This window comes from Muntiacus reevesi, chromosome 5 (assembly GCF_963930625.1).
Source record: "Muntiacus reevesi chromosome 5, mMunRee1.1, whole genome shotgun sequence".
NCBI lineage: Eukaryota > Metazoa > Chordata > Mammalia > Artiodactyla > Cervidae > Muntiacus > Muntiacus reevesi.
In genome coordinates this window covers 55,004,670-55,027,286 of record NC_089253.1, presented here as the reverse complement: position 1 = coordinate 55,027,286, position 22,617 = coordinate 55,004,670, and the positions used below count along the sequence as shown (strand labels likewise).

General features: G+C 35.4%; 1 protein-coding gene across 1 annotated transcript in view; it reads right to left on the bottom strand.

The window, feature by feature from the left end:
• Positions 1–22,617, bottom strand: part of KCNT2 (potassium sodium-activated channel subfamily T member 2) — a 422,637-nt gene that overhangs the window by 209,150 nt on the left and 190,870 nt on the right. The window contains exons 9-12 of the mRNA XM_065936707.1: positions 10,463–10,643; positions 8,910–9,074; positions 6,851–6,987; positions 3,937–4,000 (exon numbers count right to left, since the gene is read on the bottom strand). Coding sequence (XP_065792779.1) covers positions 3,937–4,000; positions 6,851–6,987; positions 8,910–9,074; positions 10,463–10,643 — 547 coding nt within the window. The remainder of the gene's footprint in view (positions 1–3,936; positions 4,001–6,850; positions 6,988–8,909; positions 9,075–10,462; positions 10,644–22,617) is intronic.

The window sequence follows — 22,617 nt, the reverse complement described above, 5'->3', positions numbered from 1 at the left end:
CTGAAATGCAGTACTTGGATGCAATCTCAAAAATGACAGAATGATCTCTGTTCGTTTCAAAGGCAAACCATTCAATATCACCGTAATCCAAGCCTATGACCCAACCAGCAATGCTCAAGAAGCTGAAGTTGAACAGTTCTATGAAGACCTACAAGACCTTCTAGAACTAACACCCAAAAAAAGATGTCCTTTTCATTATAGGGGACTGGAATGCAAAAGTAGGAAGTCAAGAAACACCTGGAGTAACAGGCAAATTTGGCCTTGGAGTACAGAATGAAGCAGGCAAAGGCTAATAGAGTTCTGCCAAGGCAACACACTAGTCATGGCAAACACTCTCTTCCAATAACACAAGAGAAGACTCTACACATGGACATCACCAGATGGCCAACACTGAAATCAGACTGATTATATTATTTCCAGCCAAAGATGGAGAAACTCTATATAGTCAGCAAAAAGAAGACAGGGAGCTGACTGTGGCTCAGATCATGAACTCCTTATTGCCAAATTCAGACTTAAATTGAAGAACATGGGGATAACCACTAGACCAATCAGGTATAATCTAAATCAAATCCCTCATGATTATACAGTAGAAGTGAGAAATAGATTTAAGGGACTAGATCTGAAAGAGTGCCTGATGAATTATGGAAGGAGGTTTGCGACATTGTACAGGAGAGAGGGATCAAGACCATCCCCATGGAAAAGAAATGAAAAAAAGCAAGTGGCTATCTGAGGATGCCTTACAAATAACTTTGAATAGAACAGAAGCAAAAAGCAAAGGAGAAAAGGAAAGATATTCCCATGTGAATGCAGAGTTCCAAAGAATAGCCAGGAGAGATAAGAAAGCCTTCTCAGTGATCAGTGCAAAGAAATAGAGGAAAACAACAGAATGGGAAAGACTAGGGATCTCTTCAAGAAAATTAGAGATACCAAGGGAACAAACATTTCATGCAAAGATGGGCTCAATAAAGGACAGAAATGGTATGAACCTAACAGAAGCAGAAGATATTAAGAAGAGTTGGCAAAAATACACAGAAGAACTGTACAAGAATGATCTTCAAGACCCAGATAATCACAATGGTGTGATCACTCACCTAGAGCCAGACATCCTGGAATATGAAGACAAGTGGGCATTAGGAAGCATCACTACAAAGAAAGTTAGTGTAGGTGATGGAATTCCAGTTGAGCTATTTAAAATCCTAAAAGATGGTGCTGTGAAAGTGCTACACTCAATCTCCCAGCAAATTTGGAAAACTCTGCAGTGGCCACAAGACTGGAAATGGTCAGTTTTCATTCCAATTCCAAAGAAAGGCAATCCAAAAGAATGCTCAAACTACTGCACAATTGCTCTCATCTCACACGCTAGTAGAGTAATGCTCAAAATTTTCCAAGTCAGGCTTCAGCAATACATGAACTGTGAATTTCCAGATGTTCAAGCTGGATTTAGAAAAGGCAGAGGAACCAGAGATCATATTGCCAACATTTACTGGATCATCGAAAAAGCAAGAGTTCCAGAAAAACACCTATCTGCTTTATTGACTATGCCAAAGCCTTTGACTGTGTGGATCACAGTAAATTGTGGAAAATTCTAAAAGAGATATGAATACCAGACCACCTGACCTGCCTTTTGAGAAACCTGTATGTATGCAGGTCAGGAAGCAACAGTTAGAACTGGACATGTAACAACAGACTGGCTCCAAAAAAGAAAAAGGAGTACGCCAAGGCTGTATATTGTCACCCTGCTTATTTAACTTATATGCAGAGTACATCATGAGAAATGCTGGTCTGGATGAAATACAAGCTGGAATCTAGATTGCTGGGAGAAATATCAACTTCATATATGCAGATGACACCACCCTTATGGCAGAAAGCAAAGAAGAACTAAAGAGCCTCTTGATGAAAGTGAAAGGGGAAAATGAAAAAGTTGGCTTAGAGCTCAACATTCAGAAAACTAAGATCATGGCATCTGGTCCCATCACTTCATGGCAAATAGATGGGGAAACAGTGGAAACAGTGGCTGACTTTATTTTGGGGAACTCCAAAATCACTGCAGATGGTGACTGCAGTCATGAAATTAAAAGACACTTACTCCTTGGAAGAAAAGTTATGACCAACCTAGACAGCATATTAAAAAGCAGAGACCTTACTTTGCCAACAAAGGTCCATCTAGTCAAGGCTATGGTTTTTCTAGTAGTTGTGTATGGATGTGAGAGTTGGACTATAAGGAAAACTGAGTGACAAAGTTTTGATCCTTTTGACCTGTTTGTTGGAGAAGGCTCTTGAGAGTCCCTTGGACAAACAGTCCCTTGGATCTGTTTGTTGGAATAGACTCTTGAGAGTCCCTTGGACTCTGTCTTGGACTCTCTGCAAAGAGATCCAACCAGTCCATCCTAAAGGAGATCAGTCCTGGGTGTTCTTTGGAAGGACTGATCCTGAGGCTGAAACTCCAATACTTTGGTCACCTCATTGGAAAAGACCCTGATGCTGGGAATGATTGAGGGCAGGAGGAGAAGGGGACAACAGAGGATGAGATGTTTGGATGGCATCACCGACTCAATAGACATGAGTTTGGGTAGACTTCAGGAGTTGGTGGTGGACAGGGAGGCCTGGCGTGCTGTGGTTCATGGGATCGCAAAGAGTCGAACACGACTGAGCGACTGAACTGAACTGAAATTCACATTATGAGGTCCTGGGGGTTTGGTCTTCAACATATGAATTTTCAGGGCACACAATTGAGCTCGTTAACAGTGCCTTTTCCAATAAAGCTTGAGTAAGTTAGTGTAAGGATTTCCCTGGGTTCTTTAGTGGTAAAGAACCCACCTGCCAATGTAGGAAACATAAGAGATGAGGGTTTGATCCTGGGTCTGCAAGATCCCCTGGAGGAGGGTATGGCAACCCACTCCAATATTCTTGCCTGGAGAATCCCATGGAGAGAGGAGCCTGGTGGGCTACAGTCCATAGGGTCACAAAGAGTCAGACATGATTTAAGTGACTTAGCACACATGCACACAAGTTAGTTTAAAAAGGAGTAAAACATTTAGGTAAATTAGGGTGAGGACAATGCAAAGCCTACCACATTCAGGACCTGTAGTCCTAAAGTAATGTAACAGAGCACACCTATTAGGTGGTCCAGAAAAGTGCAAATCATGTCCCTAAAAGACCCATGCCTGTTTTGCCTTTTCCCCAGTCACTACAGAAAGCGCCACATTTCTCATCTGTCTGTGTACCACAGAAAGGACTACAGATGGACTCACTGGTTTAAAACACAGGAGTTAATAGGACATCCTCAACATAAGAGTAAAGAATTTTTTTAAAAGTAGTGAAATTAAAATGTATTTACAGAAAAAAGCTATAAGTTGGTAAATTACAAAATCTGATTTTTAGTTTATCGAATTTTAGGCCATAAATGTATCATGGAGATCATATAAGCCAGAGATTACCAAACTGGGAGGTGCATCAAAATCACCTGGTGATCTTTTTAAAATACACGGCTTCCCGATTCCCACCCTACATATCCTGAATAGGATTTTCACAAATGCATACTTTTTTAGAAATGTTCCAACTGATATTTTGCAGACTGCTTATCCATATGCCTCGCTTTTAAGTTGAGGAAATTGAGATCATTATAACAAAATCACATAGCATAGGATATATTTAATTAAAAATGATCTAGTTCTGTTTATATATGACTCATTTCATTTTGATCAACAGGAAATCTAGAGATAGTAGAAAGTACTTCAGGAATACTTTTGTTGATATAATCAATGATGCAACTATTCTTATTTTTTTGGCAAGATAGATTAGAGATATTTATTTCTCTTTAGTAACATTTTAAGGCCATCAATATTTAATGTTGGTAGATTACAAAAAAAAAAAAATAATAATAAAACCTCGTAAGGCAAAAAGAACTATTTACTGAAAGAGATTTTAGAAACTTACAGATGATGTCCTGTCCACTTCACAACGGCTGCTCAGAATAAAACAGGCCTCAGCATCATCCATCCTAAATGCAGACAGAGAAGGAAAATAGTCACACATTGACATATCTATGTGCCATCTGCAAAACAGAATTCCAACACCCAGTCCAGTGCATACAAAGTACAGATAAACTATGAACATCCTTAAGCTTAAATGAAAGTAGGATTTCTTGCAGATCATGCTTGTAAACAAAATAATTGTTGATTTGGTTGTAGTTCATAATGACAGAAGTTAAAAAAGTCAATTTTTATTTTCTCTTTTATCATTGTATATATTTTTTTCATATATATATACTTTGTATAAGTTAAGGGAGTTTATAAGCCTTTGGTTTAGATGGATTCCTTTTTGACTGCAATGCATCAATAAAACAGAGGAAACAAAGCTATTTAGTATTCATAAGCCAAACTCTACTGTACATTTATATTTCCCAGAGATGAATCATCATCTTGTTCCAAACCCCTTCCCTTCATGCTAAAGTTGTATATTTCTTATACATAATAATAAACCACAAGTGTGCTTCAGTGCTTGGTAAGCAATGTTCTAAAAACATAAAATTGTATATTTTTAAAATGAGGAACTATTTGCCTTTCTGGTTCATTACAGTAGAAAAAAATTTTTCCTCCAACGTTTTTTCCATGGAGAAAAATGATAAAAAGTCTATGGAATTAGACCAAATCAAACAGTTTTGGAAAAGTGTGAAGAAGTCATGGTTATTAAGACAATTGTATAACATTTTTTATACATCGTCTTCAACAAAGCAACTCAAACTCATGCAACTGACCTTTGGAAATGGTTTGGAGAATTTTACTCCTTGTCTTGCGTGGGAATTGTGTTGAAGAATGTGTTAGTTAACATTAAATCCCAAATTTCTACATGACATAGGATAAGAAATGAGCATAAAAATGGTACCATCTTTCTTAACTCAATTTTCTGAGAATAACCAGCCTGCTACCTCTCACTCATCCACACTCTCGTTTTTCATACCTATGGAGAAATGTTTCTGGTATATGTGACTGATTTGGCTAAGAAACAATCATTAATATTATTAATACTAAATGGAGTCGTGTTAATCCTGGTTCAGTCACGAAGTTGTATCCAACTCTTTGAGACTCCATGGACTGTAACCCACCAGGCTCCTCTGTCTATGGGATTTCCAGGCAAGAATACTGGAATGGGTTGCCATTTCCTACTCCAGAGGATCTTCCAGCCCAGGGGTTGAACCCACGACTCCTGTGTCTCCTGCATTGGGAGGTGGATTCTTCACCACTATTCTAACTGAGAAGCGCATTAATCCTAGGTATTATCTAGCTAAGATGCCAATAGCTAATCCTAATAGCTTAGATTAGTTGATTAGGTTGTCAAAAGGCTTCATTTATCACAGAAATTCATATTGAACATAAAATGGGCATTACTCATTCTTATCATATGAAGAACTTAACTCATTACAATAAATTAAGCATATTTATTATCTATACAGATGAATATAAAGATCCAAATTATATTACTGTTTAAGCAACTATTTCTTTACAGTTCCTGAATAATGAGTACAGAGAGCAGCTTGTTAGCAAACAGCTAATGCTGTGTTTTACTTGCGATACTGGGAGAATATGACTTACTCTAGAACTGTCATGTGTATAGTGACAATATATATGAAGCATGCAATCCACTACAAATGCTGATATATTCTCAAAGAAGCTTAATTTTCTAATTATGTACAATTCATTATATTGTGGCAGTTTCTACTTACTTTTTTGTTTCACAAGTTGTTAAATCATTGAGAAAATTCTCAGCTAAATTGACCTGTTATATATAAATCTAACATAATGTTAGAGTTCCTGTTATGAGCTATCTAGTCAACTTTTGCAGGAATAAGCAGCAGACAGGAATTTGGGGATTCTTTTCTGTTCTTTTCGATCATCCACACACATCCACCCCCCATACACACAAATACAAGCATATAGAGGACATGTATAAAGAAACACAGAACATACACAAACATGGAGAACATGCACCAATACACACACCAACACACACACTCAAGCCATCTGGAAAGAATCAAAACAACAAAGAAAAAAACACTTATGCTATGAAATTCAAGGAAGAGACTTTTAAGCCTAACAGAGTCTGTAGGACAACTCAAAGATAAACATGAAGATATATTTAAAAGCTACAAAACAAGAGAAAACATTGAGTGAAGCCACCTCCACTAAGGATCTCTTCTGGCTTCTGAAACTATGGAGGGTGTTTTGCAGAGGCCCTGGTTCCTGGAGTCTACAGTCTAACCAACCACACTCTCACTCTGCTCCCACCCGGCAGTGACCCCCAAGATTGTGACAAAACTATAAGACTATGTCATCTTTAATCCAGGTGGACTGGCAGCTGCAAGAGAAGACAGCAGGTAAGACCTCTGTCGGCCTTCTGACTTCTCCGGTCCCCAAGGAATCTGTCATCTCAGACACCAGGGAACACAAGTGTAATCTACAAACTCCTTAAAATCTAAACCATGACTCACACTGCATTGGCATCTCACATAGTGTTTAGCCCACGGTTTTTATTTGTCAAATAAAAACAGTATCCAGGGATTTGGAGACTACTCTCGCTGAATCTGGGTAACTCAGCTCATTTCCCAGCACCCTGAGATGATCACACCATACCACACTTCTCAATGTGTTGTGCGGACGTGGTCTGATAACCCTGCACTGAGAAAGAGGAGCAAATAAGCGGATTTTATATTTTTAGTCTTCCCATTTGACCAGCAATGGTACTAGAGCAAAAGTTTGTATTCAAAAACACATCTTGCAGTACTGAAACTGCTAAAATTTGGAGGAGAGAAAAGATATTATAACACTACAAGATGGGAAATGGACATACTTACTTTGCTCTCAACAGATCCTGGTCTTTAAGGGCCGAACCTTGAAGGTAGATAACTCTTTGTGACCACATTGGAATCTGGAGGATCCTTCGGACCTGCACATCCATTTCAGTAGGACACAAAATCACCACATAATAATCCTACTCAAAACAAAGTGGGCAATGGGATAGAAACAATAATGCTTTGTTTTATACTAGATAGGTAAATAGAATATCTATGAACATTTTGAAACATGATAAAAGAGAAATGAATTCTTACTAATAAATCAAAGTTTGCATTTAAAACCTGGGCATATGTTGAATAACATGAAACGGTAATAAACATAACAGACAAACATACAAAATCTCATAAATCAGCATGTTCATCCTGAGTTTTTTCAATTTACTTAGTACCAAGAAGAGAAGATAAATCAGTGCATACACTCAGCACACATTTCAGCCTATGAAATTTTCAATTTTGACTTCAGGGTGTGAAAGTGTTAGTCACTCAGTCATGTCCGACTCTTTGACGCCATGGACTGAAGCTCGCCAGTCTCCTCTGTGCGTGGAATTCTCCAGGCAAGAATGCAGAAGCGAGCTGTTATTCCCTTCTCCGGGGGATCTTCGTGACCCAGGGATCGAACCCACGTCTCCTGCATTGCAGGCAGGTTTTTTACAGTCTGAGCCACCAGGGAACCTCCTTAGGATTTCAGATTGATTCTAAAAGATAAACTGCATACCAGCCAAAAGTGCTAAGGATCAACTCATACTTCAATCTTGTTACTTTTAATAAAAAGCTGTGGTGATGGTTTATATCATTTGGTAACATTATTATGAGTTGATAAAGTTGACAATATTCTGATGAATATCTGAATGGAAAAGGATTCACAAAAATATTGGTAATACTGACAAAGTAAATTAAATTTGAAAGTTTGTGATCAAAATATTTCAAAACAATGGTTGTTTAGAGAAAGTGCAAAATTATTCTCAGGGATAAAATGGTATAAAACAATTTATCTATAAGAATTCAAATTTTCTGGCAAACGTCCACCATTTTATCACTCTGTATCTAGTGGGAATTTTTGGAGTTTTAAGATTTCTCCATATTGACATTAGACAAAATTAATTACTAGGGATCAAATTTTGGGTGGATTAAATTTTCTCCCAGGTAGATTTTCTTTGTGGGTTGTAATAAGCATCTGAAATTATTTAATATGAGTAATTAAAAAAAAACATTAAATATGGAGTAACTCCAAAAATGCAAAATAATGTATATGTAAAAACAAAAGAATATATTATACAAGTTTCACTTATAAGTTAGATTTTTTAATCCCAAAAAGCAATATGTTAAAATTTCTCATTATTTAAGAGAGAGATAATTAGAAGTACTCAGTACTGTCTTGACTTCAGGATTGTCCAATCTCTTAACAGAATTATTGGGGAAATACAGAAAATTCAAAATTTCTGTCTGGACTAGACTAAGTGCATTAAGCAACAAAGGAGGTGACCTAAGTCTACACTGGCCCAGAACCACGGCAAGTGGAAGTGTCTGCATAGACGAAGAGATTTTTCTGAATTCATGATCTCAATTACATATTGCCCAAATTTTTGTCATTTATTGCTACTATAAATAAGACCAAGTTTCACTCCAGGAAACAAAGGGAAGATTGGAACTTTTAGACTTCCAAATTTCCATTAGTAACACTCGATAAAATTCTGAAAATTCAAGTGAACAGATGATATTGAAATGATTCTTTTATTGTTTTATTATATTTTATGTTGTTTCACTGTTTCATAAAAATATCATTTATTCACTACCAAAAGGAGAAAAAAGCAATCATTTTAATTCAGAAAAAAACCCTTCTTTGTAGCAGTAATATAATTCCATCTGTCTTTCGTTATAGATACAGAAGGAAACTTAACATACTGTGTATTTCTCCAGCATTTTTTCTATGTTCCAGGTTATATTTGTAGTTCTTCATTTTCTCTAAATTTGAGCAAATAAATAAAAATTCTCCAGAACACAGGCTGTACTATCATTAATTGATTTTGCCAATTTAGTAGATATAATCTGTCAAAGTTACCTGGAGTCTTGGATGTGCATAGAATTCATTTAAAAAGTCCATGAGTAAATCAATCTTCAGTGAGCTGACACATAGAACAACATGCTTTTCAGTTTGAGCTCTGTGCCGACTATAGTTTCCACCTGACTTTTGTCTCTCCATCCACAAATAGGCCAGCTGTTCAAACTGTAACGCATTTTCCACATGTGAATGAAAAGAACTGGACATGGAAATAAAAATCAGTGCAATCCATCTATTGTCTACTGGGTATAACAATTTCTTAGATGAAACTTGTTGAGATTGAAATGATCAGTGTTCCCTTCAACAAGACTCTTCATAGGATAATTGCAGACTTGCTAATCCCTCCCAGAGCCTTCATGTCTCTCAGGAAACAATAATGAGATTTTCCTATTGTATCATAACAGGGCACTAAGAGGTCTGCACTTCTGCTTTCTGTCCAGTAGAGTATGCAGCCATATATATCATGCACCTGGTTAAAAAGAAAGGTCTCACTTTTTTCTCTCATATTCTTCTGTCAACTTCAGCCCACATCGTCTGCAAGGGGAGATAACCTTACCACACACACAAAGCCATGTTCCAGTTATAATGCATGCATGCATGCTCAGTCGTGTCCTACTCTTTGCAACCCCATGGACGGTAGCCTGCCAGGCTTCTCTGTCCACGGGATTTTCCAGGCAAGAATATTGGAGTGAGTTGCCATCATCTTCTCCAGGGGATCTTCCAGACTCAGGGACTGAACTCATGTCTCCTGCACTGGCAGGAGGATTCTTTACCACTGAGCCACCAAGGAAGTAGCTGTTATTAAAGGGATGCTGAGAGTATGGGGGAGGGGTGTCATTGAGGATGACATGCATGATTGGATAGGAGTGGAAAGATCATTTTTACATCTATGGAAGGGATATTTCAATAACTTTGTCAAATGGCTGTATAATAGAATATACATTTTGATTTGCATTGGCCACATCCTGTTTATGACCTGGCCACCCATGGACAGCCAGAATTTATTATAGGAAAAAGCTGAAGGTTGCCTCTGTGTGTCTTCAGTCTCATTTATATCTCTGTGCCTTTGCGTCCTTATCCATTCTCAAAAATGCTTCATATTAGCTACGTATCATCTTCAGATTTTGTTTTAGTTGACCAACATAGTCAATCGATTTTTATTCATGACAACATATGGCTTTTAATTGTAGTGTCAAGAATCAAAAGAAATCAATGTTTCATAAGTTTATTTTCTTGTACAAACATGCTATAATTAAAAACTATACTGTCCTACAATCCGATAATTAATATAAATACTCTATATGTAAAAGAAATCATCTTGAAAAACTGAAATGAAATGTGAGCTATCAATTGAGACTAGAAGGGGAAAAAAACTCATGTTTCTAATATAATTTAAAAAGGCATTTTGGAGACAATTTAAATAACTGACTAGATGGTATAAGAACATGTTTTAATATAGTTAATAAGTCACCCTGCATTTTTGATTAAATGTGGAAGATTTGATTTCATAATACTTTGCACATTTCTATAAAACTTAACATGGTGGTGTTTACCTGGATAGGGAGAACCACAAGAGCAACACAGATCATGGCAACCACAAAAAGCTTGGACGACCACGTTTCTGGAGTGACATCCCCAAAGCCCACAGTAGAAAATGTCACGATGCAGAAATAAAGGGAGTCGAAGAGATTCAGCTTCTTTCCTATCCGTTCCAGATGTTGGATTCCACAGATGCTAAAAAAACAAAGGTGCATTACAGTTAAAACTTTCAAATCAGCCACATTACTTCTCATCATTCTTCTGAAAGCAAAGCACGCTTCCTGAAGCCACTTGGTACCTGGGATTGTATATGGTTCAACACTTTTCTTCAAGAAAATATTTTTAAGTTTTTTCTTACATTGAAGATAAATAGTCTTATTTTATTTGAAGCCAAAATTTATAGCCCCAAATCACAAAGCATATTTGAATAGTATATAAAATGAATAGATGGAATTTCATGGGTGATTACACAAACATTTTTTGAATGCATGCCAAGGAAACATAGACACCAGAATCCACTAGATCTACTACCCATCAAAATAGCAATAGTCAATAGTCTTCTTTTTTAACAGAGACACATTTTTCAGTTATATATGTGTGGTATAGATATATGTGTATATATTTCATGTATGTGTGTTTCATAGTCATCCCTCCGTATCCCCAGGGGTTGGTTCCAGGTCCCCCCGGAGGACACAGAAGGTATAATGACATAGTCATTCTAGTCACTCATATAACATAGTATTTGCATATAACACATCCTCATGTATACTTTAAATCATCTCTAGATTACTTATAATACCTAATACCATACAAATGCTATAAAATTCATTGTAAATAAGTTGCAAATGCTATGCAAATAGTTGCAAGTATGCAGCAAATTCAACTTTTGGTTTTTGGAATGTCCCAGAAATTTCTTCCCTAATATTTTCAATCTGTGATTGGTTGAATCCACAAATGTGGGAACTTGGAATACAGAGGGACCACTGTATACAAGAAAGGCTTGAGGAGTTACCATTGCAAGATGACTCTCAAAAGGAGTCTTTAGGTACATCAATAATCTGTACAAAACTGTTGGTGATATGAAAGTAAGGGAGAAGCTAGAAATGTTACAAGTTTTTCCCAAAATAGAATTGCTAAAATAGCATTAGAAATAGTACTGCTACTAGCTAAAAAAAAAAAAGAAAAAAAAAAGGCTATGAAACATGCATATATGTGCAATGTCGGAGAGGAATGAGATTTACAACATAAAAAAATCACCAATAAAATAAGAAGGAATCTAGTACTGATGCATGTTAAAATATGATAAGCCATAGAAAGATGCTGAGTGAAAGAAGTCACATGTAAAAGACTATATACTGTATAATTCTGCTTTCATGAAATGTTCAGAAAAGACACAGAAAGCATATTAATGGTTGCTTGGAAGTAATGGTGGGAATAAGATGATGAAAATGTTCTAAAACTAGACTTGTGGTGATGACTGTAGAAATTTGTAAATATATTAACATGGTTGTATTCTACACTTAACATGAATGAATTTTATGGCGTGTAAATTATACCTCTCTAAAGCAGTCAAAGGAAATCACTGTATACTTCTAGATTTTCCTTCCAACTTCTATGCAGAACAAGCACAGATGGCTTGATTATGATGACCAAGAAGATGTGCTATTCAATGTTTAAACTACAGAAATCCCTTGTCCAGCCTTTTAAGATATCTTTACATTTTTATTCTTTACATTTCCAACAGTTTATACTCAGCCCATGAGCCAGAGTTGGCCTATGACAACATGGGTCAGGCCATGTTATTTCTCTACTTAAACCCCTGGACAGGGGTTTAAACTAAACTCTAATGACCTTTCATTTGTCTCTAGCCTAGTCCTGCATCTGACCCCTCCCTATGCCTTTCAGACTAGGTTTCTCTAGTTTTCCAGTGGTTTAACTAGCTTTCTCCCTGTGGTTTGCTCTGTCCCAGCTACACTGGCATTCTCGCTTTCTGACCAACAGGACAGGCATCACCCAGATTCAGGGTCTTGTCATGGACGACTCTCTCTGGCTGGAACATAATGCCCAGGTATTTCATGGATATTTCCTCATATCCTTCAAGTCTTTACTTCTAACCTGACCATCATATACTCCTTGTCTTTCTTACTGTGCTTAATTTAAAAAAAAAATCATTTTGGTCATTTGTTGGGTTTGATGCCGATTGTCCATAAGCCTCTGTAAGAATGCAGTCTATTAGGGCAGAGTCATATGCTTTCTTCACTCACGTTGCCTGAACACTTATATTAGTCCCAAGTACATAATGATGCTCACTAATAATTCCTGAATGAATGACAGTCTGAATGTAAAATATATTTCTTTCTGTTGCCTACATTTAAATGACCAAGCTCTTTAGCCTGTTAAGATATAAACTAAGTACAATTCATTAAAGAAAAAGCACACAAATGTATTTATCTGACCATTGCCTAAATGGGGGAAGCTAATATAACTTAGGAGCAAGGCTAAACACATCTTTCTCAAAAGAATCAAGTGACTTTCCCACCACCTTTTGAAATATTCAAGTTCTTATAAACTAGTAAATTGGGTTTTATTCTCCTCAGTAATTTACTTTTGCAACTCCAGCTTTTGTTCAGTTAATACTGCTTAACATGATAAATACAAAATTTGGAAATTTGAAGTGCACTAACTTATTGAAACACATTCTGTTTGGGTAATATGCAAGCAAATTGCATAATTAAAAATTTATAAATTAAACTGGCTATATTTCATTATTTCTAATCAAAAGCTTTTCTTGAAATCCCATTCATGTCACTGTTAGTGAACTTTGCACACATTAATACTAAGTCAAGTCAATCAGGTTACTCATATAACTGTCATAATAACAAAAGTATCCAGCTTATCTTTTATAGAAGAAACAAATTACTCTCAAATATTAGAGAGAGATTTGCCTACAAAACATGTAATCTTAACTTTGTTTTGGAATTCACTTTCACATTAAGTTCTGAAAATAGTTATTTCCCTTATGTTCTGTAGTATTTATATAAAGAATCATATTACTTGAAGGATAGAAATAGTTTAGAAGGGGATTTTGCAGAATTTGAGCTAACATCAATTTCAGAGTTAGGATCTTCATATGATTTAAGCAAAAGGTCTTTCAAATCTCTTCTAGAATTATCAAAATTAGATTTAAAAAGTATTTTGAAATTACTTGTTGCACATTTTTATTTTACAAAAGTAAATACTAATACATAGGGGAGTTTAACAAAAAGGAAGGGGTCGGGAGCAGAGACAGTCTAATCACATTATATGGACACAGAATCACTGTCTGATACAAGCTGCACCTATATGCAACATGTGGAGAATGCTAAGAGTATCTGACAACTTATTACATACTATTTTGGTTATAGGCAATATTTTAAAGAAATATGAAAAATTATAATACTCTTCTATTACTTACTTCTCTTATATTACTCTATAAACAAAAATATTTTTATATTCACATAGATTACCTATCTAAACAATAATTCCACTACTTTTGTTGAGGGGATGAGTATAAAAGGGAACCTTCAGGACAGGTAGATACATAGACAGTTTACTGTTACTTTATTATATAATTCTTGAAGTTAAGAGTTTTTAAGCTTTGAAATACCCTTTTATTGCATTATGCATAAACATTAATATTTCACTTATATGTTAGCTCTTTTTCCCAGCACTGTGAATGCTACAATGTGGTACATAAGGATTTGAAGCTATTCAGTGACTATAATTCATTTTAATATAGATAGCTATCTTATTTCATTCACAGATGTCTTTTGAGCCATTATTAAATGAAAACTGCCTCTTCTCCCTGATCATAATTGATGAATTTCAGTTAATTTTTATTTTGTGTGTGTACCCAGAAGTGATTTTAATGATGGGCTCAGATTTTGTGATAAAGTAAATCCAAGAATGTGCTTAAATATAGCACATTCATAATTGAAATATCTTATTTTGTCTCCTTATAAAAGAGATACATCTTTTCCATTAGTCAAAGCCTGAGTTAAACTACTTAACTTATGCCCTGAATTGAAAATAGAAGTAGGATAATCGTAGCTGGTGGATAATAGTAAACATTCATTTACCTTCAAATTTTCTAGTGATCAAATTTAATGTTTTGTGACTGGGCCTTAATATTTAAGACAAAAAAATCTCACTTAAATGCTTGATTTTAGGGGATATCTAACTCTAACCAAATTTTTGTTTTTTATCCCATGCATACATGCTAAGTCTCTTCACTCATGTGGAACTCTTTGTGACCCTATAGCTTGTAGACTGCCAGTCTCCTCTGTCCATGGGATTCCCCAAGAATACTGGGGTTGGTTGCCATGCTCTCTTCCAGGGGAATCATCCCAACCCAGGGATCGAACCCAGGTCTCCTGTATTGGCAGTCGGGTCCTTTACCACTAGAGAAGCCCTTATTATCGCGTATTCCCTGCTGAAACATTTGAAATTAAATAAATTGCTCCAATTTAAGATTTAAAAATAAACCAATATCACATCATGTTCTATCTGACTTTTTGTTTAGTTAATATGCGTACAAGTTACTCAGATTCATTTGTACTGAGTGACTGAAATGGAAAGCTGCAAATGAATATAATTTTCTTACAATTTCTCTACTAAAAAATACCTATCAATTTTTAATTTAAACATGATTTCTATAAAACCAGTTAAGTTCTATAACATCTTACTCAAATGTTTCATAATAGAAAAAAGGTGACCTATATTGTAAAAATAAGTCATGTTCATTCATAAATACATATTTATTGATGGTTTACTAGTGCCAGGTATGTGCTCTGTGTTAGACATGCAGATCCATGACACCTTAATCTACACAAAAAATGTTTCTAAAATCTAAAATGAATGGTTTGACCTCAACTTTCTAACCCTATTACTACTGGCTATCATAAAGTAATAATCAAACATTTATTCATAACTTGATCAATACTAACTTAGGAAAACTACTTAAGCTTTTTAAATTTCATAATCCTCAACTAAAAAGGCAAATGTAATAATATCAACTTCTTCCTTTGGTCATTCCGAGAATTAAGTGAGCTAATGTTCTATGAAATGCCTGACACATAAACTTCAATAAATTCATAAGTAATTCTGTTATTTATATGACAGCCAAAGGATAAAAGAAAAAGAAGCACACACACACAAAAAACTCAAATATAGCGATCCAGTAAATCCACAAAAGTGTTAAAAAGCCCTCTCCACTTGTGAGAAGTGTAAATGTACTATTAACAAAAGAGTCAGGGACAGTGGAGAAAGAGAAAACAGCCTGCCTGTTCTCTTTTCTGGGGATGTGCTAACAGAATTGTTAGCAGCAGAAAACCACTCATAGATTAATGAGTTGCTGTAACCATGTCCAGTCTTCTCTCCACCCTGTAACTCCTACCTAGGAAGGGAAGTAAAAACATGGGGAAACACAGAGGGCTCCGAAAAAGGAGTTAGGCAATTTGCAAGGTAAACCTATAATCTTTATTTAGAAAGATAGCCATGCTGATATCAGTTGACCTTTGGAGGGTTCACTATCGTCATTTACAGAAACTGACAACCAATTCTTGGCAATGCAGGAAGGGAAAAAAAAAAGATTACACTTTATTTCTAGGTCAAACTGTCAATATTAGGTTAGAGACTTGTTTTAAAAAAGCACTACTTATCACTGAGATTGCTTAAATAAAAGAACTCCTATTGTAATTATATAAAGATTGTATAATGTATATTATATATGTATCTATTTATAAAATTCACTGACTTAGGTAAGTACTAAGTATATCATTATATGGCAATATGTTAAGATTTAAATATTAAAATCATAATATTTTGAAAAAGTTTTCTCTTTTTATATTATTTTACACATTAACTCACATTCACTGCTATCATTTAAATAGACATTTAATTTTCCATAGCTTCTGAATTTTCTATCTCATGAAGATTAACTATACCCAGTTTTTGAAACTCAATTCATTTTGAGAAGCAAATAATTCTTGCCATACACATATTTATGTGTTTTTCATAATTTTGGTCAATATTCACAATATTGAGCTTAAACTGGAATTTCAAAAATCCTTCACATAGTTATTTCTGCCTTAATGCAATTTAGTTTTACATAAATATTGATTTGTGACACTATTTTCAAGATCACTGTCACAGAATAAAAACTTTTGAGGAATTTTATAGTATGGACTTTGACAAATTTTGCTTTGTTTTTTAAAGCAAGTGGACATGCATCTTAACTATGCAGAGTAGAGGACAAAATGCCAACTAATCAAATATGTGTTAAATACTCAGAACTTGATTACTACCTTCCCAAGTGGTTCAATGGTAAAGAATCTGCCAGCAAGGCAGGAGATGCGGGTTCAACCCCTGGGCCAAGAAGATCCCCTGGAGAAGGAAATGGCAACCCACTCCAGTATTCTTGCCCAGGGAAATTCCATGGACAGAGAACCTATCAGGCTACATACACTCTATGAGGTTGCAAAAGAGTCTGACGGCACTTAGCAACTAAACAACAAAAACAACAACATGCACGAGAAACAGAGAAATGCCCTTGAGATTTCATATCATTCAATACTTCCATAATCAATAAGGATAAAGACTGACTGCATGACTAGAACCATATGAAAACCAAACAAAACATTGTATTGCATATCCAATATTTGTTGATTTTCAATATGACTTGTAGGTATCACGGAATAAAGGCAACAGATAATGAAGGCATAAGAAAAGAAATAGTAGGGAAAATTCTGCCGGAGGAGAGGAATATAAACTATCTTATTTTTGGATATATTGAATGTACTTCTCCTGTAAGATATTGTGTCCAACGCATTACAACAACTTACATTATTGACATATGCCTATAATAAGTCATACCTACACTCCTTGGGTAAACCTTACCTGATGGTATTTTTTGTACAGTTCTATTTTCAATTCCGAAAAACAATAATATGCGATTATTACAAGGCAAATAATAAAGACATGCATGAGAAATTAGTATCATTCTACTCTTTTCTATCCTTGAGGTAGTAATATTTAGTATTTGTCCTTTTGATTGTTTGGTATTTTGTTTTGCTGTTGTCCTTAATGTAAATGTACTGTGATTGGAGTTTGGCAATTCATTACTATAGGATTTTTTTTCTTTTTTTTTTTCTATATATTTTTATTAGTTGGAGGCTAATTACTTTACAATATTGTGGTTTTTGTCATACATTGACATGAATCAGCCACGGATTTACATGTATTCCCCATCCTGATCCCTCCTCCCACCTCCCTCTCTATCCGATCCCTCTGGGTCTTCCCACAGGATTTTTATATCTATCTTTTTAAAGTTCTCTTAGGTTATACTCTTGTATCTCAACACACGCTCCTTGAAAAGCCAAGTTGGCTATATATGTGAACCAGACACAGCGGTCTGCAGTCAAATATATTTGGTAACTCTGAATTAAGCATATTTTATTTAGTAAAGGATTTTTCAGGTTCCTTTAATGAGTTAATGTTGATTGCAAATCTCTGAGAATAGATTAACAAAACATATCTGCTAAATTTCTTGCTTTTGAGAGAGCATCTCAAAGTATTAGGGTTTTATGAACTAAAATATGAGAACATCAACTTAATAGTTTATGCTCTGAGTATTTTAGAATAACTGCCTAACTTAATCATTAAATGATGTGGATAACTTTTTACCTTTGTCCATGTCTTGAATTACATCACCCTGGACTTACTGTTCTTGAAGAAATGTAACAATGAAACTATCAGCTCCTGGAGATTTTTTACTTTTCTTTTTTTCCCTGTCTTTTTAATTGAGATCAAAAGACATAATTTTAAAATGCAACATTTTAAAAGTGCTCCATATCTACCCTTAATCTCAATTTAATATTACTTAAAAATCCATGAAAGTGAAACTCGCTCCGTCATGTCCAACTCTTTGTGACTCCCTGGACTATACAGTTCATGGAATTCTCCAGGCCAGAATACTGGAATGGGTAGCCTTTCTCTTCTCCAGGGGATCTTCCCAACTCAGGGATTGAACCCAGGTCTGCCACGTCACAGGCAGATTCTTTACCAGCTAAGCTACTAGGGAAGCCCTTCTTAAAATCCATACATATGTACTTTAGAATGACCCACCATTCCTTCCATAGATTCACAAGAATCAATATGCCTCACATATAATGCTTTGGTCTTTACTGACTTTCTACAGTTTATAAATACAGGTCCACAGCAGCCAAACCGAGCACTATATATACAAAGAAGAGCCCTCTCTTCCTGCTCACAAAGACGTTAAAGGAATAGGAAAAAGTTTTCATAAGCACTGCAATTATTTAAACGTGGATCACCAAATTGAGCATGTCATGTGAAAAGGAAGACTCCAAATTTTATCTCATTGAAAATTATAAATTCTACATTTTTGTTAACTGAAATACTGTTAAATTTTACTCAGGATAATTATAAAGAAACTATTTAAACATGCATGCAAAAATCATATTCACATCAATTTAAAAGGATTAGGCTCCATTTTACACTAAATATACAAAGCCATAATGCCAAACTTTAATTTCTAATTACCCTTAGAAAAAAACGAATATAAACTTTATTTCTTAAGTCTCATTTTCACCAAATATTCCTCCATTTAGAAAAGCTAACATCTTAATTTACATAATTTAAAGTATACTTGTTTCCTCTTTCACTCAATGAAAGAAGGATTACCAGCCTACGAGTTAGAAACCATGTAAGGCTGTGCGCTACACCAACCACAACAGAATGACAAATGTTCTTTCTTACATTACATTAAATACGTCAACTAAACATTCCACATTGTCCATTATCTGTCTTATAGAATATATTTCTTTTAATGAATTTACATTAAATTTCCATCTATTACATTTTCTCTCCTTTCATCATTAATGACCAAAACAGAATAAAAGCATCAGCTCAACAGTCTTTGTAAATTACTCATAGACTCATAAGCCTATGGGCCATTATCAGTACATACACGTGTGTGTACATATTATATACACATATCCTCTGGAGAAGGCTGTGGCAACCCACTCCAGTAATCTTGCCTGGAAAATTCCATGGACAGAGGAGTTTGGCAGGCTATATTCCACAGGGTGGCAAAGACTAGGAGCACACACACATGCACATACGTACATGTAGGGTTTTTTAAATCATGTAGTATTTTGTTCTGCATTTCTCAGGTTATACGCTGAGCATGTACTCATATTCATCCATAATTATTTGTTAAAAATGGGTACTGTGTGTCAATGTAAAATGTATTTTCTACTATAAATAGTGAATAAAGGAAACAGAGAAATGAGGCGGTGGGATAAGAAAGATGATTAAACAGATTGAACCAGGTGAAACCAAAGAGATGACATCATTATGGCTTATGGTTATAGGTAATAAATGACATAGTATAGAGAAGACTCCTGTAAAATCAGAATGACGTTTTCTTGAAAATCTCATTTTAGGAGACTTCAAAATTCAGAGATTAAACCCTTCCTGGAAAAAAAGGGGAACTGTATCCCCGGCAGGAAGCTATCAAAATTATGTTTATATTTTTTAAACAAAATAACATGAATAAGAGAGCAAATAAAGACAACATGGTGCTTAATCATCTTATATTCTTATTAATTTAGTGAAAGCATTTTTTATTTCTTACTCTTTGCTTTCTGGAAAGCTCTCAGGGTTTTTCTCTCCTGAAGCTTCAATAAAGTGCTTGTAATTTTATTTCCACTGTATTGTAGATCATATTCATGTGAGAAGTGTTTACCTTTATTTATTAGTTCTCCTATTTAGTGAGTTCAAATTCTGGGAGATAATGAGGAACAGGGAGCCTGGCATGCTGCAGTCCATGGGGTTGAAAAAGTCAGACACAATTTGGCAACTGAATGGCAACAACAACTCAAACATTTAGGCATAGTTCCAGGTACTGGGGGAGAGGATGGTACAGAAAACCAGCAAGAATACTTCCTTCCTGGGAGTTTCAGTGCAGTGGAAGAGACAGAAAGTGATGACTAATATAAAAATATATAAATAACATAGGAGACTCTCTAGTGCTAAGATTTCCTGTAACATTGGTATTCAACCTAATCAGGTGAGTCAGGTTCAATGAAAAAGTGATGTTTACATTAACACAAAAAGGTGAGTCTGACTTTGGCCTACAGAGAAGGCAGAAAATTTTAGGAAGGGGGGTCTAGTCTGATAGACGAAGCAGTGGGGTGAAAAAACATGACTTCTGAGCAAAGATCAAGGATGTGAGATAAGAAAAAATATATATATATGGGGGAAATCCCGCTGGTGCAGGAAATTGAGAACACCATAAGAAGTTCCCTATTCAGCCCACAGCACATGGGAAATCTTTAACAAGAATTAAGCAAGTGGTGACACAATCATATTTGTATTTCCTAACGATCGCTCAGGTAGTCATGAGATGAATGGCTTGCAGTGGAAACAGGTAACTCATCCATAAGGCTGCTCCCATACAGAAGTCATAACACTTTAGATGAGTGAGAGATGACTTGAGAGGAACAGAAGTAGGAAGAATTGCAGGATATTTAGGAGGCAAATCTATGGGATTTTAAAAAATCAGGTACTGTGTGACATGAGAAAAGGAGCTGTTAAGAATGATTCCATTGAATGATCTAAAAAATGGACAGTGGCTGCTATTTCAGAGTTATGGCCAATTTGGAGGAAGAAACCGCATAAATTTGTTTTTAGGCATATTTAGTTTGAGGAATCTAAGAGAAAATGGCACAGAAACAGTTAACCACAAAATGTATAACTGTATAATTAAAAACCATAGAAACTGGCCTAAGACACTTTGTCTGGTCACAGTTACTAAGTTCTTCCTGGTGCACATCTGTAACCTCCGGTGAAAAGAAGAGAAGGTGGGGTGTCATACTGTCTCGCTAACAGCCCTGCTGCCAGTCAGGATATATAGCAAGAGCAAGTCGCAGACTAAATTTTGCCACACAAATCACTCACTTACCCCTGTTCTGTAAGATCCGAGAGATCTATTCTCTTGTCTTTCTGTGCATAGTAACAAATACACTGAAAGAAAGACTCATAACAAGAAAAAACTGAAAATGTACAAAGGGCAATTTCTGCTAATGGTCTTGTGGGATCAGATGACAAATGCTCAAGGGAGAAACAAACCCTTTGAAAGGGTCTCCAGACCTAAGGCACCACTCCCCTAAAGGGTCAGGCTGCTACGTTCAACAAATTCTTGCAGCCCAGTTATGCAGGGGTAGAAATAACCAAATAATACCTTCTTGCCAACTACATGACTAGAAAACAATTTAATTCCTTTTATGTTAATTTGTAAAAATAATTTGATAATCATCAGATATTGATGATTGAAACTGGTGATACCTGATAATGGGTCCCTGATGAGAATTCTTCACAGACTTAATAGCCATCCTTAGATTTTACTGTGTCTGGACACATGCTATGCTGTGGTTTATATGAAATGTTTATGGGATTACAGAAAATATAACTAAAATATGATATATTACTAGATGAAAAATAAAATGAAATGAAAGGACCAAGGACTGGCTACTGAGACAACACATCATTTAATGAAATGCTACAGTAAAGGACAAAGACATAAAAGAATGTATATATCTGTGAATGTACCTATGGGGGGGGGGTGTGTTTCACATGCCCAATGCATGCTCATAACTCTCATGGATGTGTAAATTCTTCTTCATGTACCTTTTTGTGACTTTAAAATGGTGATATGTTAAATGATGTTTAATGTTAGAATATTGAAAATATGAAAGCCAGTGACTTACACCAGCTTTTGGAGTCTTACTGTGATTTCAGAGATCCCTCCTAAATTGATAGTTGCTTCTTTTCCAGTAATAGAATAAAATCAATAATTCTAAAGATCATATTCCCTTTTGACCTCTTTTTTAAGTCTTAAATTAAAAAAAATAAAACAAAAAGTATAATATCCATTCTTCTTTCCTCTTGATTTACACTTTTTCTTCCTAACCATGTTTACTTAAAAAAAAAAAAAGTATTCTTGATAGGAAAAGCTTTGCAATCAAGTCATGAACAGTTCAAAATAACTTCTACTGGTTGCAAGAAAGATAAAATAGAATTTTGCAGTAAAACCTCAACCGTGAGA